Source organism: Lactuca virosa, chromosome 7 (assembly GCF_052849685.1).
Source record: "Lactuca virosa cultivar CGN04683 chromosome 7, Lactuca_virosa_CGN04683_v6, whole genome shotgun sequence".
Lineage (NCBI taxonomy): Eukaryota > Viridiplantae > Streptophyta > Magnoliopsida > Asterales > Asteraceae > Lactuca > Lactuca virosa.
The window spans coordinates 167222839-167233908 of NC_136432.1; the positions used below are offsets into that span (position 1 = coordinate 167222839).

Sequence of the window (11070 nt, forward strand, 5' to 3'; positions counted from 1 at the left end):
GCAAACGATACTGAAGGACCCGACATGTTTTGCGGCATTAGAAGAGTGGTTTCGTTCATTGCCACCACCAAATAATGAACGAAATGATGAGAGTGATGGCGAGGAGTAGGAATTTTAGGATTTTATGAAATGTTTGTTTAGAATAATACTTTAATTAGGTTGTATAGACTAATATTTTTGATTGTGGATTAATATTCTATCATTGTTATATTGTTTTTGGTTGTGTATGGGTTAAATATAACTGATTTTATAAAATTATAGATTTATATTTCATAAAATTGTAACAAAAAAAAAAATGAAGAGTCTTTTGCAGCGACGCTTTTAGCAGCGACATATAAGTATTAGCAGCGACGCGTTTTTAGCAGCGACATATAAGTATTAGCAGCGACGTGTTTTTAGCAGCGATAGGTAAGTATTAGCGGCAACAAGAAGGGCATTAGCGACGAAGCATTAGCGGCGACGTATTTGCGGCGACGTATCGCCGCTAATACTTTTAGCGGCGACAAACCTACTCTTTTGCGGCGACGGCTGTCGCCGCTAATACCAGTATTTCTTGTAGTGAAATTGCTATAAACAAAGGTCAAAGGCAACATAATTTTATTACCTTTCGACAATTGACCATCAACAACTTTAGCCTCAAAAAGATCTCCTTTTATTGGCCAACAAGCCGGAAATTACATATTTAATTTTTTATTAATAGAATAAAAGAATCTAACAGCATCAACTTTTTTGTATCAATGACAGAGACGAAAATGGTAATTAAAATGCGACAAAAATCAAAATGTTATTTTTTTCTTTATAGTTGTTTCTTTTCACAAGTAGTCACTCCCATGTCTAACAAATGAAGTGTTTCGACACACTGCCGAAAGGCTATTAAACTAGAAGCAGCATTGAAGTCGAGTAATCTTGATCGCATCCATGTCTTGGGATTATAAATTTGGAACCCTTCCCCATAAGTTCTGAGCAACAAATCACAATCATTGGTTGTTTGCGGTTGTGGTTGGAATTGAAAAGCTCCATCAACTGGAAGTTTACCTGTTCCCAATTTAAAAACCACAGACCAAGAAACATCTCTCCATACCCGAATCCAAGTATCATCAACATCCATACGATAAGAAATCAAAGCTAGAGAACCTTGGATGGTTGTTATTCCTGTTGTTAGCCAATCCCAAGTGGGTCCAGGCAATGGAATCATACCAAAAACATGAGTACTCAAATCGAATGTCAGTATATAGGAAGGAGGGTATATGTCTTGTGATTTGATAGGATCATGATCTACTTCCCAATGCAACACTCCATTGAATAAAAAAGCCTCATATAACACATAAGTAAACTCAGGTTTAGGGGAAGCAACTTCACACCAAGTGCCCGTCTTCACCGCATAAACAAATGAACTGTCTTTTTCACATGATATCCACACAATTTTGTAATCATCACTGATTGGGTCAAATCCAAACCCAATACCTCCCAAAGGGAGTTCAGAACTCCGAGGACATTCAGGTACTCTTAGTTTGCGTCTGATTGAAGGGTTCCATAGAGTCAAAACATTTTTAGTCTTCAAACAGAAAGTTCCATTACATGAACCAACAGTTCTGAAATATTTATTGCTACAAGGAAACGGAATTCTTGTTGTTATACCAATATATCCACGTTTGGGACACAAACACAAGGGCAATTCGTCTTCTCCATGTAATGTATAAAAGGTTTTAGTTTTGTCGTCATTATTTAGATGCGTGAAGCGGATTTTTTTGGGGGATCTAAGAGTGTGCATGTGTATGAAACTTGGGCTAGAAATATAACTACATAACGATTTAGAGAGTGATCTGAATCGGAGGAGGGATTTGGGTGGTAGTCTTGTAAATATTTCAACAATCAACTCTTCACATATATATTCTGACATCTGCATTTTTCCAACAATATAAAAATCAGTTGTAATAGGACGCAATTAAAACTCTTCTCTGTTTGAATAAGTTTAGAATTCTTGTCAATATATATTCATGTTTATCTAAATGGATGCGCCAGATGTTCATCAATTAAGATTGACAGTAAGACTAATGAGCAAGAGCAACTCCAACAGAAGTAATATATTTACACAAAAAATTAATAATAAATGAGTTATGCTCTCAGTTACATAATCTAGGTCCAATTGTCATGCATCTAAATTAACAAATTAACAAATTAACTCAAAACTGAGATAAAATGAAAAAAATAATTGGTTGTGAATGAAAGCCATAGGGCATTTATATGCCTATTTATTTATGTATAAATATTGGTGATACTATTCTATTTAGTTCTGTTTGTCTTACTTGCAATCGTAACTTATTAAAATGCAATGAACCGATTGCGCATGTCCTATGTATACAAAACAGATACTCAAATGACCAAAGTTTGATCTTCGTTATGATCAATTACATTATCTAATATACTTTCAAAAAGATATCATCAATACATGATTATAATGTTGATGAATCTGGATATCTTTACAGCCATAATTCCAACTTTGTCTTTTGTGATATTCCTTGGATTGATTCACTTAATTAGGGGTGTTGAAAAATAATTCAGAGTTTATCTATTTACTTATTTCAGCACGTTTTATTTTCTAGAAGAATAAATCAAAGGCGTATGGAAGGTGGTTCCTGGTCTTTGGCCACTAGATGTTAGTTCCTACTTTTATGCTATTTTTCTTTTAAATAGATAGGCAAATGTGACGTTTTTTGTACTTAAGTTTTTTCCCCTCTGAATAAATATATAAGCATTTGCCTCATTGTCTCTCTTCTGTATCTGTCAATTTCACCATCACAGGAAGTAAATCAGCCATTTTATAAACAACATTTGGTATCAGAGCAATTCCTGGTGTATGCCAAAATATCAACCACGTGAGAAGATGACTATTGGCAGCAGTAGCAACAATGGCAACGGTGACAAAGACGGACAAGTAACACTGCATTATCCCATGTTAAACAGGTCGAATTATGGTGCTTGGGCGATCAAGATGAGGGTTTTCATGTTGGCGCAGGGTGTGTGGGACGCAGTGGAGCCCAGAACTGCAAACACTCTTGTTGAAGCAAAGAAGGACAACATGGCCCTAGCCGCCATCTATCAGGGTATTCCTGAGGATCTGTTGATGGTGCTAGCTGAAAAGAAGACAGCGAAAGAAGCTTGGGAAGCCCTCAAGATGATGTTCGTAGGGGCAGATAGAATCAAATCGGCCCGAATTCAAACCCTAAAGGCTGACTTTGAAGCTATATGCATGAAGGAATCAGACATTATTGATGAATTTACTGCGAAGATTACAAGTACAGTCAGCTCAATACGCTCCCTAGGTGAAAAAGTTGAAGAATCATACGTGGTGAAGAAACTGCTCAGGGCAGTCTCTTCAAAATTCATCCAACTTGCGTCCACGTTGGAACAATTTGGTGACCTAGAGACAATGACTGTTGAAGAGGTAATAGGGAGACTCAAGGCACATGAAGAGAGATTAAAGGGACGAGATGATCAAGATGACCGCAAGCTCCTGTTAACGCATCAAGAATGGTCAGAAAGAAAGAAGAAGGAGGGGGATTCAAAGAACAAACAAGGTCATGGTGGATCTGGTAGTTCACGAGGCAGAGGCAAAGGAAGAGGCCGACATGGTGGAGGCCGTGGTGGACACGGTAGAGGAAATCATACTAACCAGAAAAACTCAAGTGCTTCTGGATCAAACAATTATGACAAAAGTAAGATACAATGTTATAATTGTCAGGATTTTGGTCATTATGCTTCAGAATGTCAAAATCCAAAGAAAGAAAGGAATCAAGAAGCCAATTTGATTCAAGAAGACAATGAACCAGCCCTGTTATTGTCGTCAATAGAAGATGGAGAAGAAAATGGCGAAGTGTACCTAAATGAAGAAAACATGACTCCAAATCTAAGATCCAGAAGCAAAGCAAAGCATCTGGTACCTGGACTGCGGAGCAAGCAACCATATGACTGGGGATGAAAGCAAATTCAAAACCTTGAACAAGAAGATACAAGGGTTCGTTAAGTTCGGGAATGAGACCAGGGTAAGAATCGAAGGAAAGGGGACGGTAGTCTTTCAGTGCAAGAATGGAGAACACAGAAAACTCCAAGAAGTATACTTTATACCAGACCCGTGTAACAATATAATTAGCCTCGGGCAGCTGTCTGAGATCGGTGCAGAAATCAAGATAAAGGAACCGTACTTGTGGGTTCGTGACAAAGCCGGAAAATTGCTGATGAAGGTGCACAGATCCCCTAATCGATTGTACAAGATTGAGTTGGAACAGGTCAGTAATTCATGTCTGGTTGCTGAGATTACTGAACCGACATGGCTCTGGCACACACGTCTAGGGCACATCAATTTTGCAACCTTAAAATTGATGTCAGAGAAGAAGATAGTGGAAGGCTTGTCTCGAACTAATGTCCCGTCCCGGCCTTGTGAAGGGTGTCTGATTAGAAAACAAACAAGAAACTCTTATCCCACTCAGACGAGCTACAGAGCAAAAAGAAGGTTAGAACTCGTCCATGGAGACTTGTGCGGCCCAGTCTCACCACCCACACCCTCAGGAAATCGATACTTCATGCTCCTTGTTGATGATTACAGCAGAGTGCAATGGGTGTACCTACTGAAGACAAAAGATGAAGCCTTTCAGACATTCAAGAACTTCAGAGCAAAGGTGGAAAATGAAACCGGAGAAAAGATAAAGACTTTAAGAACGGATCGGGGAGGAGAATTTCTCTCAAACGAGTTTACAAAGTTCTGTGAAGAAATTGGGCTTGATCGAAATTACACTTCCCCTTACTCACCACAGCAGAACGGTGTGGTCGAACGTAGAAATCGCACAATTTTGGAGATGGTTAGAAGTAATTTGAAGTCTATGAATGTCCCAGATATTCTTTGGGGTGAAGCGGTAAATCATGTTGTCTATGTTCTAAATAGAGTCACGACGAGAGCGTTAGAAGAATCGACCCCTTATGAGATGTGGACTGGTCGAAAACCACATGTAGGGCATCTCAAGGTGTTTGGGTGTTTAGCTCACATGATGATTCATAAGAATCACCTGAAAAAGCTAGACGAACGGAGCAAGAAATTAGTTCATCTTGGAATTGAAAAGGGTACAAAAGCCTATCGCCTAGTTGATCCTGACACTGGGAAGATGTATGTGAGCAGAGACGTCGTGTTTGAAGAGAATAAAAGCTGGGAGTGGGATAAATCGGTGAAGATCAAGAAGATGTCGGATATGGAATTCACAGTGAAAGGCTTTGATTTAGACGTCGTCAGTGATGATGTTGAAGACCATGGGTACGAATCGGATTCCAGCACACCCCAAGCGAGTCATGGGCCACCACAAATGGGAGATGATTGGAGAGGTAGTGGGTCACAACCCATTAACTCTCAGGTGGGCTCGCAATCCAACCCACAATCCATTCCAATGAATAATCCGGGTACACCAAGTTCACCCGATTTTCCAAGCTTACCCAACACCCCAAATTCTAAAAACCACTCAATTGGGTCCTCCAATTCAGAATCCACTGGTGGTGGAGCGCCAAAGCGATTTTGCCTACATGATGACCTGTACGAGAACACAGAAGAAATCCATGTCCCGCTGGAAGAATTACTCTTAATTCGCAACGATGAAGAACCAGGCTCGTACCAAGAGGCGAAGAACAAGGCTGAATGGATTGAGGCGATGAAAGCAGAATTGATGTCGATTGAGAAGAACAGGACCTGGAGTCTAGTCGATCTTCCACAAGGAAGATGGCCAATTGGACTGAAGTGGGTCTTCAAGGTAAAACGTGATCCCAGTGGAAAAATTGTTAAGCACAAAGCAAGGTTAGTGGCAAAGGGTTATGTACAAAAACATGGGGTAGACTATGAGGAGGTATTCGCACCAGTAGCGAGAATCGAGACAGTTAGAGTAATCCTATCTCTTGCAGGGACAAATGGGTGGAATGTCCATCACCTCGATGTAAAATCAGCGTTTTTGAATGGAAAGTTAGAGGAAGAAGTCTATGTGTCGCAGCCTGAAGGCTTCGAGAAGAAAGGGAAAACTCAAAAAGTTTACAGACTTTCCAAAGCTTTGTATGGGCTAAAACAGGCTCCCAGGGCCTGGAATGCTTGTCTCGACAAGTACCTGAAAGAAATAGGCTTCAATCGGTGTCCACAAGAGTATTTTGTTTATACAAGGAGAAGAGAGGGAAACACGCTGATCATTGGGGTATATGTTGACGATCTTCTGGTTACTGGTAGCTCTCCTGATGATGTGACTAATTTCAAGAAGGAGATGAATGCAAGGTTTGAAATGAGTGACCTGGGATTGCTATCATACTATTTGGGAATCGAGGTATGTCAAAGTAACAACTCTATCTCCTTAAAACAAGAAGCATACGCAAGGAACCTGCTGTCAAAAACACGTATGCTTGAATGTAATGCCACAAAAACCCCTATGGAACACAAGCTAAAATTAACAAAAGAGGGAGATGGAGAGCTTGTGAACCCAACGGAATACAGAAGCATAGTAGGAGGTCTCAGGTATTTGACACATACCCGACCAGACTTATCGTTTGCAGTTGGGGTAGTAAGCAGGTTTATGGAGAAACCAACCACAGCACATCTTCAAGCTGTAAAAGGAATTCTGAGGTATATCAAAGGAACACTGGGTCATGGTATAATCTACACAAAAGGTGATAAGCAGATAACAGTTGAAGGGTACTCTGATAGCGACCATGGCAAGGATGTGAACGATAGAAGAAGTACAGGTGGCATGGTATTTTATGTGAATGGAAACCCAGTCACATGGTCTTCACAAAAAAAAGAGATGTGTAGCTCTGTCTTCGTGTGAGGCTGAGTTCATGGCAGCTACAATGACAGCATGCCAAGGAATTTGGCTGCGCAGATTGCTGTCACAGATAACTGGTCAAGACATCCCTCCAGTGATTATGCATGTGGATAACAAGTCTGCTCTAGAACTCATGAAGAACCCAGTTTTTCATGGTCGAAGTAAACACATAGATATAAGGTTTCATTTTATCAGGGAATGCGTGGAGAATGGTGAAATTGTAGTAACTCATGTGGATGGAAAGGAACAAAAGGCAGACATACTCACAAAAGCTCTGGCTAGAGTGAAACATGATGAGATGTGCAAGTTGATTGGGATCAAGAAGATTGGAAAACTCTGAATTAAGGGGGAAAATGTTGAAAAATAATTCAGAGTTTATTTATTTACTTATTTCAGCACGTTTTATTTTCTAGAAGAATAAATCAAAGGCGTATGGAAGGTGGTTCCTGGTCTTTGGCCACTAGATGTTAGTTCCTACTTTTATGCTATTTTTCTTTTAAATAGATAGGAAAATGTGACGTTTTTTGTACTTGAAGTTTTTTCCCCTCTGAATAAATATATAAGCATTTGCCTCATTGTCTCTCTTCTGTATCTGTCAATTTCACCATCACAGGAAGTAAATCAGCCATTTTATAAACAACAAGGGGATGCATTGGAATTTAGATGGGTGCCAGGCAGGCAGGCAAACCATGGGTTTCAAATGAGAAGAGATAAAAAAAGCCGGAATGAATCTGCTATATATGAAAAAAGGCTTCAAAGGCTGCTTGGTGTGAATTCATTTTTAACGTTAGTATCATATCTATTTATTTATGACATTTTAGATATTTTGCATTATAGATTTACGAGTCCCAATGCCAAATAATTAACAAGTTCACAAGATATATATACAAGTAAACATATATAACAGCAAACTAAAAGAAGAATTCTCAGTCATATCTAGCGTATCCTATTTGGCTATTTGGATATTGGTAGAACTGTATAAGCATCATTTCTCTTTATTATCACAAATTTTTACGTATAGCCAAATAAAAGACGTGAAATAGATAAAGGCTGTGACGACAAAACCTGACGATAAGCATGAGTTAAGGGATGGCATTCAGCATCGACTATTTGCGGTTTTAAACGTTGTCATCGAAGACCGGGGACTGCATATAGCAGGGGCAGCGGTGACGGGGAATGGTGGTGTCTGGTGGTGACGGCCTGACGTTGTAAGGAGAGTAGGGTTTTAAGGTTTTTTTTTTTAATCTTTAGATAGATCTCGATATGTTTAGGATCTGTGGACTTTGTTTGGATTAAAGGAGTATTTTTATCTTGCATTAGAAAAGGTTTTGCAATTTTTTTTAATTACTGCTCAATGTCTCCGTCTAATTAAAGCGAGAGACTCGGGATGTGTTTGCTTGTTAAAAATTACTTTTGGACTTTTGGTTTTCTAGAAAACGTTTTAAGAAAATAGAGTGAAGTTTTCATTTTTAATAAAAAATTTAAAAAACATGTTTGGCTAAAACTTAACTACAAGGATGCAACCTGTACCAATGATATTTTCTATCCCTATGCCGACTACAAGTCGTCGGTAAACCCTATTCCGACGACAAGTCTTCTGGAAAAAGTTGTCGGTACAGCTCCGTCGACATAAGTGGACAATATCGTCGGTATAGATGTCGTTGGTATAGCTCAACCAATCCCAACGACTTGTCGTCTGAAAATGGTCGTTGGAAGTGATTTTCAAGAAAAAGAAAGTTTTATTATATACTTTAGCAGACGACTTGTCGCCGGTATAGAGGCAACCCTGTATCGACAACTTGTTATCGGGAAAGGTCAACCTATTCAGACGACTTATCGTCGGGAAATGATGGTAACCGTTTTTTTTTTCATTTGAGCTTTACCGACGACATGCCGTCGGTATAAGTCATAATCGTTTTTACAGTTATATATGACTTATAACTTATACCGAAGACATGTCGTCGGTAAAGTCTTTCTTTTTTTTTTTAAATGTTTTTCACAAATTTTGTTATATATACCAAACCTATTTTTAAAAACAAATCTAGCCATTATATATGCAACATAATGTCAAACACTAAATAAACATAACAAACCATCAAAGTTTAAATTCAAGATCTACTATATAACAAAATAAAATAAAATAAAAAGTCTACAACAAACATTATTTAAAATAACATAAAAGATTAATCACAATCTTCATTGCTCTCATCGGTCTCGTTGGTTGGTTGAAACATATTGGGATTGAATGAAAATTGTAGCACGGTTGGTGGTTGGTGGTTGGAAGTAAGGAATTACGGACACGAATGAATTATTATACGTTTGTTGCGTTTGTTGCATTTGTTGCATGTATTGTTTCATTTGAAATTCCATTTGTTGGGTTAATCCAACAACTTGGGAATTATCCATATTTTGAGATTTGGATTTGGAAGGTTTTGAATGTTGATTTGGAATTAAATGATTGTTGATGCTTGGTTTCCTTCCAACTCCACAAACATGTCCGTGACTCTCACCGAGGGCATGAAGGAGACAATGTTCTTCATTTAAGTGTTTGCCCTTCCTGAGCTCTTCTTGCATCTTCCTCTTCTCCCCTTGAATCTTTTCCTAAAATAAAGAAAAAAAATAAACATATATTAATTAAAACAATTAGCTAAATTTAAACGCTGAAATAGTATACATGTGTGTTTGGTGAAAAACTGAATAGTAAATATACATTTCATAAGAATTTCTTATTTGCAATAACATTAATCATTCTGTTAAATAAGTAATTCTATATATATACACTTCAAAAAATAAACAAAATTAAATTTTATAAACGAAATAAATATCAGATAGAAAAGAATTTTAACTTTAAAGAGTTTGAGAATTAATAAAATTTGGGTTGGGCCTAAATCCAAACATATTTAAGGCGTCTAAGCTTTTTTTCTTCATCGTGATCCGCCGTTCCTCTTCTTCCGCTTCTCTGGTAACTTGTTTTGTTAATAGTCAATTCCCCTTTTAAGATCTTATCTTCTTCCCTATCAATTTATTCGATGATGGCTACTAAAATTTCAAGTTTTCTATCTTCTGGCATGGAGAGGTAGCAAATGAACAGTATTGTTGCATCAATAAAGAATATGGCATATTTATACAAGGAATAAGGAAAACCAAATTTAAACTTAACTGATTTTGTTTGATTTCAGTCAAGAATTTGATTCATTGAAAAGCTAACACAAATAGTTTGATATATTTCAGTTGATTTTTATCTTGTTAAAAAAAATGCAGGACTAAACAATGTCAGATTATCTATGTGAAGAGTTAATTATTTAAGTATTTACAAGACTACTGCCTAAATCCCTCCTCGGATTTAGGTCACTCTCTAAGTCGTTATGTAGTTGTATTCTAGCCCCAGTTTCATAGGCATGCACACTTTTCGATCCCCACAAAAAATTCTCTTCAGACATGGAAAGAGTTACAGAAATGAAGACGCAGATTTTTATACATTACATGGAGAAGACCAGTTGCCATTGTGCAGTAAACGTGGATACATTGGTATAACACCAGTTCAGTTTCCTAGTGGCAGAATTGTTGATTCATGTAATGGAATCATCTGTTTGCGGATTAAAAATCATTTGAGTCTATGGAACCCTTCAATTAGGTTCTTATTAAGTGTGCCTGAATGTCCTCGAAGTTCTGAACTCCCTTGGGCAGGGATTGGGTTTGGATTCGATCCAATCAGTGATGATTACAAAATTGTCTTGATATCGTGTGCCAAAGACCATTCATTTGTTTATGCTGTGAAGAGTGGCATTTGGTGTGGAATTGCTTCCCCTAAACCTCAGTCTACTTATGTGTCATATCAGGCCTATTTTTTCTGTGGATTGTTTCATTGGGAGGTACAAGGTTATCATACAGAATCACAAGACAAAGGCATTTCTTGTATACTGACCTTCGATTTGAACACTCATGTTTTTGGTATGATTCCATTGCATGTACCCGGTTTGAGTTGGGTAGTGAACAGACTAACAACCATCCAAGGTTCTCTAGCTTTGATTTCTTGTGAAAGTTGTTTAATTAGGTATGGAGAGATGCTTCTTGGTTTGTGGTTTTAAAATTGATCAAACAAATGGTTCTTTGATTTCAATCAAAGGAGCTTTGCAACTGACCAACAATGGTGATTTGTTGATCAACACTTATAAGGAGGGGGTCCAAGTTTATAATTCCAAGACGGGTGTGCAATAATCAAGACTAGTGA

The 11070-nt window shown here is 37.9% G+C and overlaps 1 protein-coding gene across 1 annotated transcript; it reads right to left on the reverse strand.

The window, feature by feature from the left end:
• Positions 1 to 395: 395 nt before the first annotated feature.
• LOC145127294 (putative F-box protein At3g16210) lies at positions 396 to 2818 on the reverse strand. The gene is made up of 3 exons (XM_079062514.1): positions 2795 to 2818; positions 861 to 1900; positions 396 to 567 (listed from the first exon to the last, which is right to left on the reverse strand). The coding sequence occupies exons 1-3, from the start codon at positions 2816 to 2818 to the stop codon at positions 396 to 398; spliced, it is 1236 nt and encodes a 411-aa protein (XP_078918640.1).
• Between the last annotated feature and the right edge of the window lie 8252 nt (positions 2819 to 11070).

Bases quoted from the DNA above. Each gene is read 5' to 3' on its own strand.
- LOC145127294 (XM_079062514.1), bottom strand. From the start codon at position 2,818: ATGGCTGATTTACTTCCTGTGATG. The intron at 1,901-2,794 runs GTGAAATTGACA...GGAAAAATGCAG, and splicing joins CTGATTTACTTCCTGTGATG to ATGTCAGAATATATATGTGA. The intron at 568-860 runs GTGTGTCGAAAC...CTTTGTTTATAG, and splicing joins AGTTTAATAGCCTTTCGGCA to CAATTTCACTACAAGAAATA.